The following is a 24,891-nucleotide window of genomic DNA, read 5'->3' as shown; positions in this document are numbered from 1 at the left end:
TATTTTAAAACAAATACGGATTATGATATATTACGTAGAACTAATAAAATAACAAATGTAATTACATAAATAATAGATCGACCCGTGCATTGCACGGGCTTCACCTAGTGAAAGCTCAAAAGAGCATAGCAGTCGATTAAAATTGGAATATTATGTTATTATGTAATATGTATACGACAGTACCACACATAACAAAATCACATTTTTCAAGAATCAATCAATATTAATAATAACGGTGAGAGCTCTTGCATGGCTTCCTTCCAGTCGAACCGTATAAAGCTTTCACCAGGATCCCATTTTCTTTCATATCATTTTCTTTTGCTTTTTTTTCTGTTACCCCAGATTCTCTCTTCTTTTTTTAGACTCCCCACGAATTTATATTGCTTCCCAATTCTTTAATGTTCTTGAATTTTTCTGGGTTTGATCAATTTCTCAAGCAATTTGATTCATCAAACTAATTTTAAGCAATTTCTGACGATTTGACTCCAAAGGTGAGACTAAATTTAATTTTGTAGTTGCTTAGTATTGTGGCATTGTTAATTTCATATTATATGCAGTTTATTTGAGGTGGGTCTTTGTAATTTTACTTGAAATCTCTTATTTTTTATGTTTGTTTTAATGGGTGTTGATTTTTATGTGTTTCTTTGTGGTGGGCATTTGTTGTTTTTATTGATTTTTGAAGTTTATAGGTTGATTACAGTTCAATTTTCAATTTTATAGGTTGAATTATGTTTGTGTTTTGATGCTAATCTTTGTGGTCAAGCCAAGTCAAATTATTTTCATTTTTTGGATTGTTCTTTTTACTTTTCCAACTGGATTTTCAAGAATTTCTTGTTTGTTGTTTTTCATAATTCATTGCACTATTGCAGTAGCTTATTCTTATGTAACAGCCTCTTGCATTATTTGATTGTGTACTGATTTTGGACTAAGATAAGATATCTTTAAAACCTGAATGTTCAATGCTTCAGATTATAAATGTAGTAATTTTCTTAGGGGTGAATTATGTATTATATTCTTTGTGGGTTACAGATTGAGCATATGCCTGGAAACAAGTATGATGGTGATTCGAATGCACCAACGAGTAGAATATCCAGGCTACTGGAACTGAGGCAGTTAAAAAGAACAAAAAGGGCTAAAAATAAAATTTCGGATGATAACAATAGCCCCAAGCTTGGTAGCAGGCATGATTTTTCGCATGTAGCAGATGCTGTGGCTGGAAGTCCTTCCCAAAGACTGTTAGTGGTTGCTAACCGTTTGCCGGTGTCTGCTGTTAGGAGAGGTGAAGACTGGTCATTGGAAGTTAGTGCTGGAGGGCTGGTTAGTGCACTTATAGGTAATCTTACTCTTTCATTTTGATCAGTCATTTCTGAAATTATGTGCATGGAACTATATTGTAGGAAGCTTCCTAAAGTTCAATTATCAAGTAGAATTTTGAATTATATGCAAAAGGTATAAAGGAATTTGAGGCAAGGTGGATTGGATGGGCTGGTGTTAATGTTCCTGATGAAGTCGGAAAAAAAGCTCTCACTAAGGTTCTTGCAGAGAAGGTTTGTTACTTTACTTAGATTAATTATTGGAACATATGTACTGCATAACTTTCTTTGCAAGAATTCCTTCCGCATGACATTTAGTATTTTTAATGCGCTACCTTTCCATCTGTTATAAGATTTCGATCTCATGCAATTGCAGAGGTGTATACCTGTTTTTCTAGATGAAGAGTTAGTGAATCAATATTATAATGGTTACTGCAACAACATATTGTGGCCTCTTTTTCATTATCTTGGTCTACCTCAAGAGGATAGGCTTGCTACCACAAGAAATTTTCAATCTCAGTTTGCTGCTTACAAAAAGGCGAATCAGATGTTTGCTGATGTAGTAAATCAGCACTATGAAGAAGGTGATGTTGTTTGGTGTCATGACTATCATCTCATGTTCCTCCCAGAGTGCCTAAAAAGGCATAACAGCAAGATGAAGGTTGGATGGTTTCTCCACACTCCATTTCCTTCCTCTGAAATCCACAGAACCTTGCCATCTCGTTCAGAACTGCTCCGTGCAGTTCTTGCTGCTGATTTGATTGGGTTAGTCATCCTCTATATATCACTGTGTTTTGTTAATGCGTTGTCTGTATTCTGTATATATCTCTTACAAGCACAAACTATGATTTGTCCATGTCATATCTATCACAAGTATTACCCTGATCCTAGTCCTGCATCTATAATGTTGAGACTAATGCCTTCATCAAATACAATAATATACGTATAGACTAGTGCTTGAGTGTTAACAATGTTATCTATCTAGCTTTGACACTCTTCAGTAATTCAAATATTGCCTTTTCATCTTGAGATTCTGTTTACCAATGCTGTTATGTTGATTGAGTGAACAAATTTCATTCTCAGAATCTCAGTTGTACAACCTTAGATGAACAGTTTAGTAAATCATTTTGTAAGTAATTTGTCAGAGTTTTTGGGAGTCTCGGAACCCCTTGTGATTGACACAAGGATTGGCCGATTGGGACTAATATGTGCCTATGTTATGTAACTGGTTATTAAATGTTTCATAGGATGTAGTATAATAAATCATTGGAATACTGGATGGATAGATGTTCTAGAAATTGGTGAAATCCAAGTATAGTATGGAGTAACACTTTATGAAGGACGTAAGTATTTTATACATGATCTTATGGCTGCTTCGCTCACTTGATAGGTTTCCTTTGCTTGCTGCATAGCTATATTTTAGTCATAGATCTATCCCAGCTCAGTGCAAAACTGTATTTTGGTAAAAGTTTTTGAGTGGCATTGCGATAGGTTATGTTTCTAGACTTCTTGTCATCATCATTTTATGAATGCTGATTCAAATTATCAATTATGTAAAATCTGTATTAAAAAATAGGTCATTTTGTTGACCCGTTAATATACTCATTAGCTTAAAGGAGAATTTACATCTGCATTTTCAGTGATAGAGTTTAAGTTGTTGTCATGCCAATATTGTTAGTTCTGACTATTGAGAGTGTACAGAATCACTCCTTTAAATGTCTGGTGGTTGGCTATATATTACCAATTGGTCTTCCGGAGTTGTGCACTTGTGCATTATTTTATTTTTTGACAGCAGTGAATTATATCTCGACATCAACTAGATACTCATGTGTACATATTGACTTAAGTGCTTCAACTATAAAAATTTAATATTTCAAGTTGCTATACTGTTCAAATTTTGTTAACTGTAGTATCAATGCTGTTCCTTGCAGTTTTCATACCTATGATTATGCGAGGCACTTTGTCAGTTCTTGCACTCATATTCTTGGACTTGAAGGCAGACCTGAAGGTGTAGAAGATGATCAAGGCAGATTGACCCGTGTGGTAGCTGTATGTTCAAGCAATATGTTTTTCTGATTAGCTGGTTGATTTAGAACTAGCTGATATATATTATTTGGTTTCATTTTATAAATTTCTTTTTGTTTCTGTTTCCTGGTTCCTAATTCTTGAATTATGTGCATCATGGTTGATAATTTTCAGTTTCCTATCGGGTTTGATTCTGATCGTTTCATTCGAGCACTTAAAGTTCCTCAAGTTCAAAAGAGTATTAAGGAATTAATGGAAAGATTTGCTGGTCGGAAGGTAGGCTGTTGTCTATTTTTAGCTCACCTTTTGGAATTAACTAGCTAATTATTTCTTTCTTTTATTTTATTTATTTAATACAACTACCTATGTCGACCTTTTTGTTTTGGTAGCACTACTATTTCATCCATGTGGCTCACTCCAAATCTTTTCCTCTATTCTCAAGTCACAACTTATTTTAGATTTTGAGTTCACCATTAAAACCTTGTCATACACAAAAGCTGAGCAACATCAAACATCCAAGCAAAAAAAATGAGAAAATGGGGCTTGGGTTTTCTGCTTGTCAACATTCTGTTTTGTTAAATGTCCTTAGTGTTTTGGTATTATTCAAGAATATCCATATGAAGCTATCCAATATTAGGGAAATTTTTCAATATTCAGATTTTTATGTTCTAAGAGTATTTGGTTCCATTTGGGATGATTTAATGAATAATGCCCCTTCTTAATAAGGGGTAATATCTATGTTACTTCAACACCCTGTTGGCATGTTGTACATTGGCTTTCTCACGACACGACGCGACACCCAAATATATAGTGGCTTTATATGAAAATTTATCGTGTTGGAGGGTCTGATCCCAAATCCGAGTATGAGCAACATAGGGTGATATAGTAAATTTATATGTTAGTAAAAGGGACAGCGTTATAATGGGCCCTTAGAGAGAATCAGTTACGGTTGTCATGAATACGTACATTCTAGATTTTACAAGCATGATTTTACACACACACACACACACTAATCAATTTATAAGTTCAACCATCAATATCCACTTTGTATGGATTGAAGGAAATGGAGGGAAAGGAAGGAAAGGGAAATGAATGGAGTTATCTATCATTTGGATAACAAATGAGGAAGAAAGGGAATTGGAGGGGAGAGAAATGAGAGGGATCAAATAGTATGATATTGATCTCTTCAATAGTGGAGAGATTTGGAAGGAAAACTCATCATTTTTTACTCCCCTCCCCTTCTTTTCCTCCTCTTTCTCTATCCAAACCCACTGTAAACCTCAATTAGTAAAAAAAAATAAAATAAAAATGTCTAATAAATAGGTGAGTGAGTTAAATTGCATTATGGTGCTTTAATAGCAGTCTTCAATTTTCCTATCACGTGCAAAATCTGGAAAGCTACTGCTAATTATATTCTTCCGAATCGTCTATTTGAATTTTGTCAAATTATCACTATGCTACACAATTGTATATTCTAGTGCTATCTGAAATTTTCTGTGGCAGGTAATGCTAGGTGTTGATCGGCTTGACATGATAAAAGGAATTCCACAAAAGATACTCGCCTTTGAAAAATTTCTGGAAGAAAATGCTTCCTGGCGGGATAGAGTTGTTTTGCTCCAAATTGCTGTTCCAACAAGAACAGATGTTACTCAATGTAAGCTCTTGCCCCAACAACCTGCCTCTCCTCAGAATGATATAAATTGTACATATGCATATATCTGCACATACACACACAACTGTACGTGTATGAATAGCTAAGGAGATATTATATTAGAGCGAGCATAATTTATGGATAATAGCAATAATGGGATATAATTTACTTTGCTTGTTTCTCCATTATAAATTAATCTAAGTTCTTATAGGTTCAATGAGAAAATGACATGTTATTGCTTGCATATATTGAATGTTACTGTTGTAAAAGTATTCTTTTGCATCACTCTTTTCACTAGTTAAAAGAGCTGAATAGCTTCATGCTGGTTGAGATTTTGTTCAACATGATGATAAATGGTTCAATAAAATTATCTATTATGGGCTAAAAGTTTTTAAGAGCATGTGGTAAATTCACTAATTCAGGGACACAACAATGTTACTAGACCTGGTTATTGGGCAGGTTGGGTCAGGGTCGGTGCGGGTCAATTACGGGTTGGGTAAAAAAATGTCATGTTTTATAGGGTCAATGCGGGTCGTGGGTCAATAATGGGCGGGCCAACGAAATATCAATTTAAAATTAAATTTTGGACAAAGCCATAATTAAGTACATATGAATACATAATATGTATGTAAATTTTCTTACACTATCTATTTTCTTTATGTATCAAATTGGACAAACATTTTGGCCCTATATTGACCCTACCCAATAAGGACCTTATAAGCTTGGCACTGACCGTATTATCATTGGACTATCTTGTCTAATAACCAGGTCTAAATAATGTTACTAGATTGCATCTCATTGCATTAGGATCTGTTTGTTTTCCAATTTGATATCGCAAAATGATGCCATTTTTTCTGGATATAATGCAGGTATATGTGGCACATTTAACATATCCGATTTGTAATGTATTTTTGCAATGTTGTCTGATTGTTATTTGTGCTCCATGAGTTGCTCGAGTTTATGCTCTTTATCTTTATTGCTCCATTTCCACATTCTGGTGTTTATTTATATCTTCACTCTCTATTTTATAATCGTTTTACAGATCAAAAACTTACTAGTCAAGTTCATGAAATAGTCGGACGCATAAATGGGAGATTTGGAACTTATACGCGTGTTCCTATACATCATTTGGTCTGTTTCTAAACTCTTACTATGATTCTTTATGCATGTAATCTCAATAATTCTAGATAAGTTTTTTGAGTTGCTAAGGGAGAATCGGGAGTTGAGATTTTATTTTACTTTATATTTTTCTTTCTTTATTTATTTATTTTCCAAATAGAGCTCTGAATAGGTTATATTTGCTTTTCTGCTAAGATGTTAAATTTGTGGCCTCATCTATATCTGGAGTCAAAAGCTTATACTAACCTCCTCTGTGTAGTGTTTACCTCATTGTTTGATGTATCTTTATGATTTATATCATTTGAGGGTTCCAGGGGATGATGTAGTCAATATAATACTGAAGATTGAAGCTTTTTGTCGGTATTTCAGTCCCTGTAAGTGATAATCATGTTTTTGTGTGAGGCAGGATAGAAATTTCACAGTGCTGGTTTCTGTAAATGAAATTGATTGTTTGCAGACTAAATATACTGGAATGGGACACAAAAAAGAAGCTGCTTGTTTCTTAACTCGGTTTGATCACTTTGATATGCTTTCCCATGATTCATTCTCTGTCTGTGGTGTAAACAATGTATGCTGAGTGTAGTTTCGTTACACTTGTCCTATGATGAAGGATCAAAATTGAGAAGGGCTTCTTGCTTAGGTTGTTGTTGTTACCTGATTGGACAAAGTGACATTGGCCTACTGGATGATACTTGAGAAGGCATCAATAAGTAGGTAATACTTTGGAGGGATACTTTGGAATTGCAATGCCTAAAATTTTAAGTTCAGTAAATCCAAGTGATGTAGGTATGACCATTGTAAAAAAAATCAGCAAGAGGGACAAAAATCTTAGGATGGAATGAGAGATGCAATGACAACACCCCGTGGAAGTTCTTCTATTGGTGAATGGAGAATGATAACAATGAGTATAAGCATACAAATATATGATAAATGGACACACCCTGCTTGGTAACACTTATGAGCTACCCTCTTGTGAAGTGTTTGAGAGGATTTTAGAGAGGAATTAAATAGAGAATGTTGTGAAAGTGATATGATGATAATTTCCTCAATTAAAATGTAAGGGAATTGTGATACGCCAAAGGTTGGTGTATCTATAGGCAACCTTAGGTTTGTAATCTTTTAGAACTTAAATATTGCTTAGCCATTCAAATGTTATCAATTGTCATGCTGAGGTTGGGCTTTGCATCTTGGAACTCAGATATTGCTTCTACTTGCTGTCTTCCCCTTTGGTTAGGAGGGATACTACTGAAATCTTCTTAAGACTTATTTCATAAGGATATATCTTTCTTTATAGAATGTCTATTGCTCACAAATATGTACAAGCTGAAGCTCGATTACCTAGCAGTGAGTTAGTGTGCTCCTGCATAGGTGGTCAGTTTGGACATTACTGGCATATGGTTTTCTGCTGGCAAGGGTTGGGTGTTGCAGTAAGTCACAACTATACACAAGTTATCATTCTGTGCTTCTGTCATAAGCTTCTTTTTGGGGGTGGGGACCATTTGACATATTGAAACGGTAAGTGATGATGGACCATGAATGTCTAAGAGAGATTGCAATAGATGGCCATCGACCATGTTGTTCTGTGGGTCGAGTGGTCGACCTTGTTCAATCAAGAGCTTTCTTTTCAGCCGAGGGGTTCCTTTTCTTTGGTACTTGATTTTCCTTTTGTGGGTTCATCATCGCGACATGTTTGTATAAGCTGTCCAATCAGGACATCCACCATTGCCACCTTGGTCTTTAGGTTGAACTACACAACACCAATTTTATGGAATGTTATAGCCAAGGCCTCAAACATAAGATTGGGTTGGATGTTTGCTGAAACACAATGTTTGTTTGTACCAGTTCTAAGTGGCCAGTGCTAGAGTTGCATGCATATGAAACTCTCTATATACGGGATCTGCACTATGATTTATATTGTTCAGGTAAGATAGTGAATTTAAAAATAAAAAAATTATTAAAAATACCTCCTTGACCTTTGTGCATGGGGATCAATTTTTTCATCAAGCTTCTTGTTGTCATCTCTAATTTCATAATTTTCATTGGAAAAATTAATACTCTTCCATCCGGTCAAGCATCCGTTTCTCTATTTGTCTCATTATTGAAATGAAATTGTTGGATGTGACCCTGTGAAATCTCATTAGCATGATTTGTTGGATACATCTGCGGCATATAATCATTCTGCCTTTAGTTTTTTCTTAGGTTTCCTACCCAAAGTTGAAGTAGATGTATGATCTATTTGCAGGATTGTTCTCTGGATTTCCATGCTCTCTGTGCTCTATATGCAGTGACTGGTATAAGTCTATCACTGACATCTAAATTATTTTAATTTCTTGGGTGTTTAAAAATTTTTGTTCCACAGTTAAATTCAAGTGTTTGTTGAGGTGTTTGTGTTTTAAAATCTGGTTGAGATGCCAATATTTGTAGCCAAAGTACAGGACTCATGGCACTATTGTAATATTTGGTTTACTGTAATATCAGCTAACATCTATCTGCACGTTTATGTTCACTCATATTGTTTTTCTATAATAACCATCACTTCACAGATGTGGCACTGGTCACTTCATTGAGAGATGGCATGAATCTGGTCAGCTATGAGTTCGTGGCTTGCCAAGATGAAAAAAAGGGAGTGCTCATTCTTAGTGAGGTAAGACTTAAGATTTGTACAGATATATATTATATGTATGCATCATGCACCAAAATGAGGACACTTCTGAGGTCGATTTTGACAATATTAGCAAAAAATTGTTGTCAAACCAAATGCATGATAATGTAAATCTCTTATTTTCTGAACATGACAATTTGGGTGGTGTTGAACCTTGACTGGCCCATTCTATTTTATTTACTTTTGTTAATATTTATTGAATTCCATGTATATGCATATGAGGACGGCAATCTAATCACATTCTCTAGAGATTAGTCTAGTTTTGGATATTATCAGTGATGAATCTTGCAATTGGCCACTACATATGTGCCTCATTGTTGTATTACTCATGTCTTGCCTTTTTTTCATTTTAAATAAATCACACACTCCAGTCACACACACACACACACACACACACACACACACACACAAGGAAGTAATCCAATGAGAAATTTCTTACAAAGAGAAGGGTGAGAAGGACAATACATTTTTTAAAACACGTGGTACATTAATTGTCTGCTTAAGATGCATAACTTTTGAATTACAGTTTCATCTTCTTTTAGGTACATAATTTTTGAACTGTACACGTACTTTATTTTTTATCAGGTAGCTATATTTATAGTATTGACTTTAGGAAAATTAAAAATTTACGTACCTGTAGTTCAAAATTGTAGTTTCATCCTCATGCACACACGCACATTCATGGTAAATAGTGTTTTAGTGATGCATGATGTGAGTTTTAAAGTAGGCCATGAATCTACCGTCATTCACCATTTAGCTTAGCGAGCTAATGTGACAATTTACGCTAATTATTGTTCGGTATGATGAGTTCTGTCCTCAGCTTATGTATTTAAATATGGTGTGAGTTTATGAGCTAGAAAACTTTGACCATATTAATCTACAAATTGTAGCTTTAAGTTGTTTTTTTTTTTTTTTTTTTTTTTTGAGGAAAAGTCAATTAGCAATACTTATAGTTAACAAATTATATAGGAGAATACATTTTGAATCAAATTATGAATCTTAAAGAATATTTCCTTGAAAGAATATACTAAAGAAGTTTGAATTCATCATTATCTAAACATATTACACTACTAGTGAGGTGTTATAAGAAAATGCTTTCCTAATTCTTGATAGGTTGTTCCCAAAGTTATTTTCCTTTTTCTTGTCCTTAGTGGCTGAGTGCAACATAAATTTTTATGTGGATAGTTTGCTGGTGCTGCACAATCTTTAGGAGCTGGCGCTCTTTTGGTAAACCCATGGAATATCACAGAGGTAGCTGCTGCAATTGGTAAAGCCTTAGATATGTCAGATGAAGAGAGAACAAATAGGCACCAAATTAACTTTTCACATGTTACAGAGCATACTCCTCAGGAGTGGGCTGAATTTATTGTAAGGTATGTGAATATAGTCATTTTTCCGGTTATTCTTTCTAGTTTATTACTTGTGTTAAATTTCCATGGACATCAAATCCATTCACTGTATCAAATACATGCATAAGACAACTTTAAAAATCTGGCACAGTAGGATTGTGCAAGGATAACATAAAAACTTCACAGTTATTCCAGAAATGAGTTAATTATGAAAATTTTGGTTGTTCGATAAAATACTTTTCGTTACCCTGGTAATTGAAATATCGTTCTCAAACACTGACTTATTTGAAAAATGCTGCATTCTGGCTAGCTAATGTACCCTCCCTATTTTGTGAAACTGTATTGCATCTGTGCCACCTGAAACAAACATTCGAACTTATGTCAAATTGTCGAGAATGAATGAATCGTGTATGAAACATAAGACTTTTTATTCAGAAATAAAACCTAAGTGGATCTTTCCTTACCTAATAATATATGAAAACTAATTTTCCCTAAATACTATTCCATCTAAATGCCCCCACAAACCTTTTCCATACAAAACTGTAAATTTTTGGCATTTTAAATAGTTTTATTTTTTATTTTACAAAAACAGAGATGCAGCCACCAATCCTCGCTCTCTCTCTCTCTCTCTCTCACACACACACACACACTCACACAACTACTACCCATTACCACGACCTCAATTCACATCCTAGTTTTTATGCCACCACCCACAAACTCCCATCTCACACAGAACACAACAAACACCACCAAAATCCTGCAAGTCTTAACATCCACAACCTCCTGTCACCTCCATCTCCTTTACACATTGAAATGACACCCAACTTGACCCAAACCCTGCCTCAACAACTAATGAAACAATGGCCACCTGAATGTCAAGATTGGGTGTGTGTGTGTAGGAAGAAACCTTGAAATAAGACCTACTAAATAGGACCAAGCTGTTTCAATGATGAGTGTAATTTTTATTTAATGAAATTATAATGGAAAATAATAAGATGAAACCTTGAAACAAGACCTTCTAAATAGCACCTAGCCGATACACTGATGAGAAAGTTATAGAGCACCAAACTGTTACAATGATGTCTGTAATATGGTTTGTACTTAATGGACAGCTTGTCCTTTCTCTCTGTTCTCCTTTGTTTCAGCTGTAAACAAAAGAAGTTTGGGAAGTTAGGCTTTCCTAAAATTCTGACTTGGTTGTTTATCATTTTAATTGTTGCTTCGTTTTGTAGCGAGCTGAATGAAACAGTTGAGGCTCAACTGAGGATAACTCAAACCCGCCCTGTACTTCCAGTCGACTTAGCGGTGAACAATTTCCTGAATTGTAGCAACCGACTACTCATACTGGTATTGTATAACTTTCCTTATGTGTACTCCTTCCTTTTCGCTTAATTTAGCTGCAAGTTTGCATGCAAGTTTATGTAATTCTTCTATGTTGATTTTGCTGCTTATTGTTATTATACATAGTTTGCTCCATGGTCTATACCAATTCTTTCAAAAAAGCTGAATCAATGTTCAGAACTATAAATCTTTGTGTGCTGTGCTAGTCTTAATATCCATGTATGAGCTGTACCTCCGTGCTGTAGCTTTGATATGTGCAAGTGAGGTCCAAGCTTTATACCCTGGTTTGACTATAGTTCCTATATTGTAACTATTTGCATGGAAATAATTAGAGTTGAAATTTATGTCATTTTTTCCTGCTCTTGTCCCCCTTAACCTATTATTAACTTTATTTCTTTAACTGGCCATTTGTCTAAAAGATCTTTTTTCCTATTAAAAAAAATAAAATAAAATAAAAAATAAAAAAAAATCACTTTAAAATCCATTATGTATATTCTCCAAGGGAGGTAAATAGGTGACAGAATCCTATTTGTATCCTTAACTAACTCAATACAACCGTATCAATTCATATATTAGAGTTTAATGCATCTTTTTATTTTTATTATTCTTATTATTATTGATTCCAACTCCCACCCACCAAAATGGACTTAACTGGAAAATACTTCACTTCCTTCTGAGATTAATTTAAGCTCTCTACTTTTTCTTATATCAATTACAGGTTCCTTCCTAGCATTTTTTTTAATAAACTCAACTGTTACAATTTCAGATCCTGACTGGCCCAGCAAGAAACTCCTTAGTTAGGACCTAGAATTAGGGTAATTTTAAAGCTGGAGTTTTTTTATGGTGAACTGAATCAAACTAGAATTGGGATGTATTGCTTATATAAAGTTACAGCTTTACTATAATTGTCATATTGCATATTTTCCGTTGTATGAAAATGTTGTGGGTAACCTCCATCATTTTCAGGTTTCAGGTTCCTATTCTCTATCTGCAAAAAGATACCACCATTGACCTCTTTTAGTAATCAGTGTATCAATTTTTACTTAAGTGCAGTTAATACAACCAAGGGAGTGGTCCGCTGTCATGGTATCCAATGTTGCTATTCAATCTTTAACTGTCATGTTCTCAGAATGCTTTTCTTTTGATTTTACATGTTGATGTTGAATTAATTAGTCTATGTACCTTTTGAGTCTTTGGGATTTGTTTTTGATTGTTAATGTTCTTTTTTTAGAGAGTTTTGTCTTTTAACAGTCCATTTCTTCCACAACCAGTGGATGTAAACCTTTGTTTGATAATTTTCATTAAGCTACTACATCTGTCTTTACTAAGATGTCTTCTGAATCACAGGGATTCAATGCTGCTTTGACTGAGCCAATTGATAGTTCTGGTAGAAGGGGCAGAGACCAAGTGAAAGACATGAACTCTAAATTGAATCCAGAGCTGAAAGGACCTCTGAGTGCTCTCTGCAAAGACCCAAATTCAACAATTGTTATACTCAGTGGAAGTCGCAGAATTGATTTAGTTAATGTATTAACCTGTCCTACGCTTTTCTTTTCTTTTCCTTTTTTATAATAATTTTTCTGCTTCTTTGGTATGCTTTGTGGTTCAATTAGAGTCACTTCTGTTATTTTGCTATTTTTTGAGTAACAAGTTGTCATATCATTAGATATGAGATTGGACATGGTGTTTATTTTTAACATGTATAGTTTCTGTTTTTGATCTTATTTGTCTAGAACTTTGGGGAGTATGACATGTGGTTGGCAGCAGAACATGGAATGTTCTTACGGCATACAAGAGGAGATTGGAAGACGACAATGCCTGAACATTTGAACCTGGATTGGGTTCCCAGTGTATATGTACATATCTTGTCCCTACCTCATATATGAAAGTTTGACCAAGTTCTCTGAGCGATTTTTGCTTTTAATTATGATCTACTTTCTATAGTCAATGTCTGATTTGATTTTGTGCAGCATATTTTTGAGTATTTCAAGGAAAGAACTCCTCGTTCAACTATTGAGCATCGTGACATTTCCGTTCTATGGAATTATAAATATGCTGGTATGCTTCATGGCCCCTACCTTTAAAACCATGTTTCTTTGTCGTGTATATTTTGATTCGGGTTCTGCAGATTTCGAGTTTGGAAAATTGCAAGCAAGAGATATGTTGCATCATCTTTGGACTGGCCCTATTTCAAATGCACCTGTAGAAGTTGTGCCAGGTAGTACGTCTGTTGAGGTTCGACCAGTAGGTATTACAAAGGTGAATTTTCTTCTCTTTAAATTTATTTACATTGCTTTATTGATCTTCATTTGTGGGAAGGTGTTTTACATGCTAATTTTTTTTCCATTTGTGCTTCTGAGTGCAGGGCTCTGCTATTGATCTCATACTAGGAGAGATAGTGCACAGCAAACCATTGAAGTCACCAATTGATTATGTCTTATGCATTGGTCATTTTTTGGAGAAGGTATATTTCAAATCTTTGATCCCAGCATTTTGCTTGGTTGCTTTAGCTGAGGGAAATAAATGTAATTGCATTTTTTATTTTTTGTTGGGTCCTAACATCTCCTTCATTAAACCCTATCTTTTTCCAAGAGATCCTACTTGGTGCTGTATAATAGCTTTTCATGCAGTAAAACAAGACGAGTGTGATAAGATGTTTAATCTATTCTCTACTGAGGATTGATAGCAGGATTGAGTTGACTTATATGAATATTTTAGTGGTCATATAAAGTTTAGATGTCTAAGAAAAGCCACAATGCTCAGTGCCAAATATATAAGTATATTTGTTAATTGATGTAGTACTCTCTATTTTAAGTATATGATTAACTAGTTTAAAGCCAATGATCAAAGAACTCATGGGGCGTCACTATCTGAGGTTTGAAATATTTATGGGAACAAGTTGAGAAATTATTTCTCGTATCTATTTTATCTGTTAATGTTTATATCAGCATAAAGTCAAAGGCATTGACCTTTAAGAACCCACCATGGATGTTCTTAGTCTATTGTAAGCTTATTTAAAGCATGATTCATTCTTACTTATAATTTCATTAGCTGATTAGTACTTGAATTGACCCTGTTGGCTTGTTACCCTTTTATGATAGGTCGGTGAAGTTTAAATGCCCTTATTTGATCCTTCATGTCTAATAGCAAACCAATGCTTTTAATCGCCATTCAGGAACACACTAATGTTTCTTTATAGAAAGTTTAGGTTCCAACATGCTTAGGTTCCAAAATGCATAAAGACTGAATAAGGTGTCTTAAATACTTCAGAAGAGGGAAGGAAAAAGATACTACTATATTAAAAACACAATCATCTTGAGAAGTTCAATTTTAATATTTTTGAGGCCATTGCCAGATTTGCCACTGACACTTGATCTCTGATTTCAAAATAAATTTACTTCCTTATATACTTCTTATCCAAAGTTTTCATGACAAACTTTAGCTCATCTCTCGTCACTGCAATATTTTCTTATAATATAAGTACATATATCCTTCTATTCCTCACTATTCCACCTCTCCTTCCAATTTAAAGAAAATCACTAAGGATGGACTTTGAGAGCGCTCTTATTTATTGTTTTAATCGCCCTCCATTGATCCATTCTCTCTCCCACCTTTATATAGCTTACCATATTCTTTCATGTAAAATTGTATTTGGGTACTACAAGAATAGTTCACGGTTAAACTTCCTTGCCCATTCACTAAGGAACTCTCATCAACACCTCACTTATCATTGGTATAGAATCACTTATTTTTTATGTTTTTCTTCTCAAAACTTCGTTTGTTAATCAGCCCTAGTCTGCAAATACAGATCTGATATGATTGTTGCTAGCATGATTGCTTTTCATATAGGTTGAAGTAGTTAAACTTGAGGTGGAGAAACTGTGTTGCCAATGGGTGTATGTTTCATTGTACTGGATATTTCATCTAGGTCATTTATACTGACTCAGATAAGCCCGAAAATTAAGCCAACTCTGAGTGTCATTTTTAATCATAACTCAAGGACATCTATCATCAATTCATTAAAAATGTAAACTGTTCATCTTAGTATTGAACCTATCCATATCTCATCTGTTACAGGTCTTCTTATTTCCATTCTGTAATGTTGTTCGGATTGCTTCCCTCCAATAGGCTACCAATTATCATATTCTGTCATTTTCCTCTTTACATGCATGCTGAAGACTAAAATTTTAATTGTGCACACCATGTTATCCCATACTACGTATGAAACAATTAATGTTTCCATGCAACTGGCTGATAGATGAGTTGCACAGAATTAGTCTTACTACGATTTTGTTTAGAGTCTTCACTTGCATTTTTCTTGATTGAACCCTGTGCTCATATATTTTGTTCTATTAGTTGTTGATATTTTTTATTTGAATTTGACATAAAGATTTTATTTGATTGTGTCCAGGATGAAGATGTATACACATTTTTTGAGCCAGAGCTTCCCAATGACAATGACAGCCACCAATTTCCTGAATGGCCATCACCAATTTCTCCAGGTGGATCAAAAGCATCGCATGGAAAGACCCAACATTCAACCTCAAACTCAGAGGAGATGACAAATAATGGCGATGGTGGGCTCTCACAGAAGCAATCATCAGAGAAGACCATCTGGAACATACTGGACCTTAAGAAAGATAACTATTTCTCCTGTGCTGTTGGGAGAACTCGTACCAGCGCTCGTTACACAGTAGGATCTTCAGATGACGTCGTCTCACTTTTAACAAAATTAGCTGAAGCTGTGACATCAACTTCATAATCCTGACCTTATACCCTAGTCGCAATTCTTGTATAGCATCGTTAATTCTTGCTACATATAGGCATCATGAATAACCAGAATAGTTGTAGAGCGTAGTACAAGGCGTGTCTGATACGGAGTAGTTCAGACTGCTAATTTGCTAACTGATTTTATTAGTCTGGATTTTCGAATAATCTTCTGACAGTATCAAATGGCAGAAGAAAAGTGTTGGTCTGCAATTGCTGTAAAGCTTCAATTAGCTGTATAGCCTGTATTGTTACGGCTTTGTACTAATCTAAATGAGTAGATTATATTTGTAATGCGCTCTCATAATCGAGCAATCGGATGAACTGCCACAATCGATGGAGATCTTCAAGCCTGAAACAGGTTGTGATCCCATTTTTTGATATACAATATTACAATATGTTGTAGTCATGTAGTGTAGTTATAATAACATGTAGTAGCGACATTAATCAATCAAAGGAAGTCACAATACTTCTACATTATAGAAATGCTAATAATCAATGTATATTGTCTTGATCATTCTAGTATAACTAGCAAAACTAGCACTATCATCTCTCATAACATCTACGTATAAACTTATGCTTTCAAGATTTCGATCCAATTCCGATCAATACTTGTTGTGTGTTAAAATCATATTTGAAATGTTCGAAAAAAGTTGTCACGATTGATTAAATTTTATTTTTTTTTTGGGTAATATTATGTTAAATGTTTAATCATACACATTAACACGTTAGCAAGATAAAATAATTATTTATTTTTAATGATCATATAATTGTTTCCCGACATATAAGATTTATTTTAATGAGGTAAAAATTATTTCTTTCATGCATGTTATGTTGTCATGTGTTTATGATGATATTCCTACTTGTTTAAAAGAATGATACTTGTATGATTTAGTAAGTGGGTCGCATGTGTAATTCATAAGGCAGTTGACAAAAAAGGTCGTTTAGGATTATCGATCCGTAAAGTATGGGGAGGTGGAGTTGTAGTTCCATTTCCATACAATTTTCTTACAACTCTCGTTTTCTAAATTATTGAAATCGGTATATAATACGTTTAATTCTTAGCGTTGCACATATAGGAGGTCAAAATTTAACGTATAAAGTTTAATCTAACATTAATTATATCAATTAACGTGTAATTTGTCATATTTCCTCCGTTCTTTTACTGATCCGTTTAAACGTTTACACTATTTATCACCTTTTATTTGACTGTCTTTTGTGAATTATATGCACAATAATAAGTCGGAGAATTTGTGTTATATGCAAGAACATATTCATGTGGGATCTTGTTAAATCTTCGTCACAATAAATACTACCATAATATATATTTTGTAACTTTTATAATTTTTACTTATGGAGAATCAAAGTTATTAGAATTACTAAAGTTCAGCATTTGCAAACATGCATGATAATTGATAAATGAAACAAGGCAAGTAAAAAATAACCCAAAAGTAATAATTTAGATTTTAGATTGATATTAATATTTCTTTTTTGATTAAAGACTTATAATAATTAAAATATACATTATGTTAATGCTTATACGTGCATTATCTTTGATTTTTAAACTACAGATAATAATATACTGTATATTCTATCCTTGGGCTACTGGGTTACATTTAGGGTTTTTTTTTTTTTAAAGGTTACTAAATTTAGTATTCTTTCAACTCAAGATATAAATAATTATGTTTTGGTAGATTAAAAACTTAATAAAAGGGTCTATGGGTGATAACTAAAGAATAAAAGAAAAAAAAAATAAGAATAACAACTGAATATAGGTGATAATTAAGGAATGGGACACAATAGAGAAGGGTTAATTGAAAATATTAATGGTGGCTTGTGTAGGTGTGTGCAACACAAAATTAGGGAAATATATGTAATTTCTTGTTTGTATCCTTTGTTAAAAAAAAAAAAAAAAAAAAAAAAAAAAAAAAAAAAAAAAAAAAAAAAAAAGGGAAATATATGTAGTTTGATTTGATTGTGAGGGTAAGTAGAACTGGTTAATGGTCGGGTCAATGCTGGGTTGGTGCGGATTGATTATGGGTCGGTGCAGATTGATTATTATTGTTATTATTACGGACTATTTAATTAAATCACCCCTCCTTATTGCATTTAAAAAAAAAAAAAAAAAAAAACTCCCTCCGTCCCCTTTTGATAGTCCCTTATGGGCATTTTTCACGGGAATTAATAAACACAAAGAAGAATAGTTATAGTACATTGAAAAGGTAAATTGACATTGGGTATGCAAAAAAGTAGAGAGAAAAAGTAATAAAAGTACATGGAAAAACAAAATTTACATGGGAAATATAACTTTGCACAAGTATTGTTGCAAATTGGAGGGAATTTTGGTAAAAAAAATTAATATTAATGGTTTTTGGAAAAAGCAAATGGGGTGAACATTTTTAGACTAAAATTTGCCCATAAAGGACTATCAAAAGGGGACGGATTGAGTATATTGTTATCAATTAATGTTTGGTATTAATGTTTGATTTACCACGTTTTTTAAGTGACACACTTTTCATAATCACTTATTTAATTTGTTCCTAAGTGACACACTTTCACACTACTACACATAGAGGTGTACATGAACAGGACCGGACCGGACCTGAAAACCGACCTGACCCGGACCTGTAGATTCAAGTCCGGTCCCGGTCCTTGAAAATCAAGGTTTCCGGTCCCGGTCCGGATCAGGTCCAAACCCGGGGTTTTCAGGTCTGGACCTGAAACCCGTTAAAAATGCGTTCTATATATATAAAAAAAAAATAATAAATAAAATAAATAAATAAAAAAATCCCAAATTTCAAAAGAAGTCAGTTTCATTTTTGTAAACCCACTAACCCTAACTCACTCCTCAGTCTACACATATACCAATTTTTTCTTCTCGCAAATTCTTTAATTTTAAAGGAAAATGATATTGAGTACTAAATATAGTCGTAAGGGTTACACATAAGAAGCTGAAAAAAAAAGAGACAAATTTAGAATAAATAAACATTATTGTGCCAATTTACACTTAATATAATAAATGACAGAGTATGGACAGATTTAATTACTGTAGTTTTTATTTTATGAGGAAGAGGCGTTAGAAGAATAGCTCCGACTCCGGAAGTCATGGTGGTGGACTGGTGGAAACATAGAATAACAAGCATTGCAAATCATTGCAGAAAATAAGGCCCTTTACCAGAAGTCGAGCTATGCTTGGAGTATTTGACAAGAGATGAGCAATATAGCCCCAAGTATACAAGAACTCGGAAATGTGGAAAACATCAGATGGGCGCGCTAATATGGTTGAAATACAGATCAACAGAGAAAGAACGTAAATACAATCTAAACAATAAACGAGTTTAAAAACAATTTGACAATCAATAAATATATGAAAGTTACAAATGGGTGAGCAAATAACAGAACTGTTATATGTAACAAGCTACTATCTCTTTTCAAATTCCCGGGAACGGGAAGAGGAAGTGTAATCACGTTTAAACAGAAGACGTAAAATGGTAAAAGATGGAAATGTGAACACCTAATAAAAACTCTACGAACAGGCAATCTAGGTATATAAAAACAGCACAATATGAAGCTAAAATAAATGAATGTTCTGCGCAAGACCCAATAGAATATCGCTATGCAACCGCAATGCCTACTTGAAAAAAATTGCAATACTGCTTACTACGGCATCTCTTAATTCTGCAGAAAAGTTCACTCAAGCAGAATAGTTTGTCTTCTTGTTTGGCTCGAAAACATACTTGATTAGCGAGTCCTTAATATGCAGCAATTCAGGGAATTCCTTTTTCAACTTGGAGGCGTCCATCTCATTGTTGCTTCTTGGAGCAACAATAACCTTGGCTTGCTCTTCAAGTGTGAAGTTTGCCCACTTGAATTCTGGGTCCATGTAATTCTTGTACATCTCGAGAATCTCATTGTGGCTAATCACCCCTGGGTTTGTGAAGTTGTAGATGCCCTTGAGATTCCTCTTTGCCATCTCAATGGAAATGGGTAGAAGCTCGTCCAAAACAGTCATGCTGTTGGGAATGTCGACCACCTTACTGTAGCGAGAGATCTTTGTGATGAAGTTTCGTGGGTTGTTGAGGTCAGAAGAAATGGGCATTCGGACCCTAAGGGTGCACACATTATCAAACTCTTTCAGCAACTCCTCCACCTGAAAAAAAATAAGTCAGATATAATAATAAGTTAGTCCACTAAGATAGCACTTCAAGTAATACGGAGTAGTTATACAAGTCAACAAAAGAAATTTGCAATGAAAGGGATGGGAGTAAGAGAAAAGGACTCGGAAATAATACCATAGCCTTGGTCTTTGAGTAGAAAGAACCAGTGAAGTTTGGTGTATCCTCTTCCTTGAAGCCAATCCCAGAGCCCAAAGGATGTGCAGCATCATACTCAAAGATGCAACCAGTAGCAAAATTCATCATCAAAAGCCCATGCTCTCTGCAGACATCAGCTAAAGTCAAAGTACCAGCAACATTGGCGCGAATTGTCTCTGGTTTGTGAGATTCACACCAGTCAACATTTGGCCTACCAGTCACACCAGCAGCATTAAAGACGTGAGTAGGCTTGACATTCTGGATATCAGCAATAAGAGATGCTCGGTTCTCCAAACGGCCCTTTCCATACTCAAATGTAATACCTTGCTTTTCACACAACTGGCCAAGAAGACCACCAATCCACCCAGTTCTACCATAGATCAGGAACTTGAAAGATGGCTTACGAGGAGAACTGACACTTTTCGCAGGGGGTACCACCATTTTAGACTGGGTGTTGGAAAATTCAGAAGAAGCAGCATTTTCATTGTCTGCTTCTTCAAAATGCCTCTCAATCCCACCGGGCATCATCAGCATCCTTGGGTGAGGAAGCAATGCTCCTGAGACATCACCCCACCAATCAGGGTTACTGGTATACCACTCCATTGTCTTCCTCAGGCCCTCTTCCCAAGTGGTGCGCTCTGACCACCCTAAAATCTTCAATTTCTCATCATCAAGGAAGTACCTCTGATCATTAAACGGCCTGTTCTCAACAAACTTGATGCTTGCATCTGGATCCATTGAGAACAGTTTGCATACATCTGTGGCCACATCAATGACTCTCCTCTCCTTTTTGGTTCCAATGTTGTACACGTGGCCAACCTCTCCCCTGTGGAGAATGACCTCAAAGGCCTCAGCAACATCCTCACAGTAGAGATAGCTTCTCACATTAGACCCATCTCCGTGAATTGGAAGAGGCTTTCCTCTCATGGCCAAAAGAATGAACTTTGGGATCAATTTCTCAGGAAACTGGTTGGGGCCATACACATTGTTTCCACGGGTAGTAATAACTGGCAAACCGTATGATCTTCCATAAGCCATGACAAGCATCTCAGCACCAGCTTTTGTAGCAGAGTATGGATTTGTTGGAAGAAGCTGAGAAGCTTCATGATTACCCACAACAGCATCCTCATCTGTCTCTCCGTAAACCTCATCAGTACTAACATGGATGAATCTCCTAATTTGCCCGGTGACCTTACAGGCTTCTAGGAGGACATGGGTCCCATAAATGTTGTTCTTGGTGAACTCAAAGCTATTACCAAAAGAATTGTCAACATGGGTTTGTGCAGCAAAGTGCATAATAGTATCAATAGACTCAGTGATGAGAAGGTAGTTTACAAGGTCGGCACTAGCAATATCCCCTTTAACAAACTTAAAATTAGGGGATGATTGAGAGGGACGTAAATTTTTAAGGTTTGAGCAGTAATCAAGCTTGTCAAGAACAACAATCTTGTAATCAGGGTAACTCCTAATGAGTCGGTTTGCGACATGAGACGCAATGAATCCAGCAGCACCAGTAATTAGAATATTCTTTGGGGTGTATGAAGACATGATTGCACCACCTTCTACAACAAACAATCCATAACCATGAAATAAGTCAGATCCTACTCATATTATACAAAAACATAACAAATCTCGAAGAACCACAAGATGCACACTCAGAGCACACACTCCCCCACATACTGAGACAACTAGTGTACCAGGGCTGTGCAACAATGTCTGATCCGTTTCACCCAATCCCAAAATCCGGTGATCCAAACATAATTTTCCAAAATCCTAGAAAAAACTCGGGTTTTTGGGTCGGATACGGATTGAATTCTCTCAAAATATCCGGTGATCCGATCCAAAAACCCGATGATACTGTGATCCAATCCATGGATCGGATACAGATCGCAATTTTTCTGATCCAAGATCGGAAATTGCACAGCCCCAGTGACAACATTCCAAACAGAAATTTATTTACTTGATCACTATTTCACATCATAGCACACGATCCAAGGTGCAACATAGAAATTAACAAGCCTAACATTCACTGAAATCCACAAAATCATTGATTCGAAAATAAAATCAAAAATTGGAAAAGAAAAAAAAAAAGAATTTGATCAAAGCATTCAAAATCTCAGATCCGGGGATAAAGATTCAATTTTCATACTTCAATCCTAACATATAATAAACAAAATCATACAACACATTATCACTAATCAAATCAAAATTCTAGAACAAATTCCACGTTAAAATTCTTAGTAATCAAATTATAACAACTAGTTCAATAATCAATCGACCTTAGAAGAACCCTAAATTAAACAAAATCATCGATTTAACACAAGATTGTAACATTGAAATTCGACGATTAAAAAACCAAAACAAAAACAAAAAACGAAGAACAAAAATTAAAACAAAGTCCAACCTTAGAAGCTGCTTCAATGGAGGAGAGAAAGCTGAAAAGCCGCTTCAATGGAGAATTTCAGAGCATGCTAGATTCAAGAACACAATAAAGAGAAAAGCGTACGTTTTTTTCCCTGTATTTTCTGTATGTATTGCCTACCGGCTGCTCGCTATATATATATACAGGAACAAATATACACAATTAAGAATAAAAAAATAATAATAATAAAATAAATAAATAAAATAATAAATATTGTTTATTTTGTTGACGATTTTGTCCTCCATTTTATTTTATATTTTAATATTAGAATTATCACAAATTTTCATATGTGGTCTGGTTTACTTGGTCGGTTATAAACTTATGGATTTGGTCGGTTAGGACTTAGGAGTTACTCGAATAAAGATTACACGATTGGCCAGAGGTTACTTAGTCGATTAAGGATTACGCAGTTAGTGTTTTAGTGTATCAGCTTGTCGTACAGTGTGATTGGCCTCACCATAAACGGTAGAACTATTAGCCAACAAATTAGTTATTAATTAATTACTACGTGCTAGTTTCAATCTAACTAATTCTAATTGTTACCCGGCTTACCGCGTTCACGTCACATGGAACTCGTGGCTGGCTGGACTCTGTTATTGGAAGTTATTATTGATGTAACACCACTTATGAATTTTGATTAATATAGACTGTTTTTTACTTTATAATATACACATATAAGTATATAACCCACAAAAAAAATAAAAAGTATACACATATCAATAAATGTTGCTACTTTCTGCTATAAGAAGTATATGCTAGAGACCATAGAGTACACCAACCCTCGGAAATGCCTCGTGGACTCGTGGTTGCCTTAAAATTTGAGGACAAGGGTTTAAAGGGTAGGTAGGGGGAGGGGAAATATTCGGTAATTCTATTTACTAGAATGTACTCGTGCTTACGGGATATATATCTTGCATTATCGGGGTTTTTAAAAAAATTTGTTAGAAAATATAATACTATAAGGTTTTTTTTTTATATTAAGTAAAATGGACAATTATTGGTTATTTTTTTAAAAATGAATATTTTTTTTTTTTAATATAGATAGACTAGAAATCTAGAATTGCATTCCCTCAAAAAAAAAAAAAAAAAAAAAAAAAAAATCTAGAATTGCAAGGATGGAGTTTTGGAGGTGTTGTGGTAAAAAGATAAGAAAAAATGCAGTTAAACTATAATATAGATAGATATTTGTCTCAAATTACTTATAGAATTTTAAAAAGAATAAAAGATATATTTTGTCAATGCATATCTTTAATCATCAATATATATGATTACATGTTAATAAAAATTATAGAATAGTTAATATTAATAAAATACTTCCTCTATTCTCTTTTAATTTTAACATTTGGAAAATAGCACTATAATATTTTTGTTCTAACATTTGTATACGTTTGCTAATGTACATGTCGAGCAATATATAGCTAGTCATGTCATATTTACATTCATCTCAATTTCTATTACACTATCAAATTTTTATGTTTTTTACTCAACTATAATTAGATATGGGTTTTAATTTAATTATGTATTAATAAACGTGAAAGTCAAAATGTTATAATTAAAAGAAAATGTTTGAGAGTATACATTTAAATAGACACAACATTATACCGAATACTTGTTAACTTTTACTTTCATAAAAAATAATTAAAAAATAGAAAGATGGTCAAAGTGAGCTGTGTGAATAGCTTAGTCAAAATATAGGTAAGTAGGGACCGAGGGATGTTGGATTTATGGCTTCAAAAGCCTTATTTAAGTTTCTCTTGGAATTTTTAATTTGTCTTTGTTGTTATGAATTGAATTAAACAAACAACTTCTTGAAACCCCCAAATTGATGGTGTGTTATGAAAACGGTAGCTAGTCCACCTTAAATTGAAGGTTACTAACTATTTATTTGATATGCAAAAACCTTTCTCTCTTTAGCGCCCCCCCTCTCTT

The 24,891-nt window shown here is 34.4% G+C and overlaps 2 protein-coding genes across 3 annotated transcripts; one reads left to right on the top strand and one right to left on the bottom strand.

Moving 5' to 3' along the window:
• The first annotated feature begins 230 nt into the window (after positions 1-230).
• Positions 231-16,630, top strand: LOC145605179 (alpha,alpha-trehalose-phosphate synthase [UDP-forming] 1-like). The gene is made up of 18 exons (XM_081661214.1): positions 231-491; positions 1,030-1,333; positions 1,450-1,547; positions 1,690-2,078; positions 3,245-3,362; positions 3,513-3,614; positions 4,842-4,992; positions 6,032-6,120; positions 8,351-8,399; positions 8,652-8,752; positions 9,956-10,143; positions 11,352-11,466; positions 12,808-12,987; positions 13,194-13,316; positions 13,431-13,518; positions 13,589-13,719; positions 13,826-13,924; positions 15,872-16,630. Exons 2-18 carry the CDS (start codon positions 1,039-1,041, stop codon positions 16,220-16,222), a joined length of 2,667 nt encoding a protein of 888 aa, XP_081517340.1. The 5' UTR covers positions 231-491; positions 1,030-1,038; the 3' UTR covers positions 16,223-16,630.
• Positions 16,631-19,612: 2,982 nt separating this feature from the next.
• On the bottom strand, positions 19,613-23,098 carry LOC145603714 (trifunctional UDP-glucose 4,6-dehydratase/UDP-4-keto-6-deoxy-D-glucose 3,5-epimerase/UDP-4-keto-L-rhamnose-reductase RHM1-like). 2 transcript variants are annotated; one of them, XM_081659678.1, is made up of 3 exons: positions 22,945-23,098; positions 20,520-22,102; positions 19,613-20,377 (listed from the first exon to the last, which is right to left on the bottom strand). In XM_081659678.1, exons 2-3 carry the CDS (start codon positions 22,086-22,088, stop codon positions 19,922-19,924), a joined length of 2,025 nt encoding a protein of 674 aa, XP_081515804.1. In that variant the 5' UTR covers positions 22,089-22,102; positions 22,945-23,098; the 3' UTR covers positions 19,613-19,921. The 2 variants fall into 2 exon arrangements, with proteins under 2 accessions (XP_081515804.1, XP_081515805.1); XM_081659679.1 differs by having other exon boundaries at positions 20,520-22,099; positions 22,945-23,076.
• Positions 23,099-24,891: the final 1,793 nt, after the last annotated feature.

This window comes from Chenopodium album, chromosome 22 (genome assembly GCF_948465745.1).
Source record: "Chenopodium album chromosome 22, dcCheAlbu1.1, whole genome shotgun sequence".
Taxonomy (NCBI): Eukaryota; Viridiplantae; Streptophyta; class Magnoliopsida; order Caryophyllales; family Amaranthaceae; genus Chenopodium; species Chenopodium album.
This window is presented reverse-complemented; position numbering and strand designations above follow the sequence as displayed.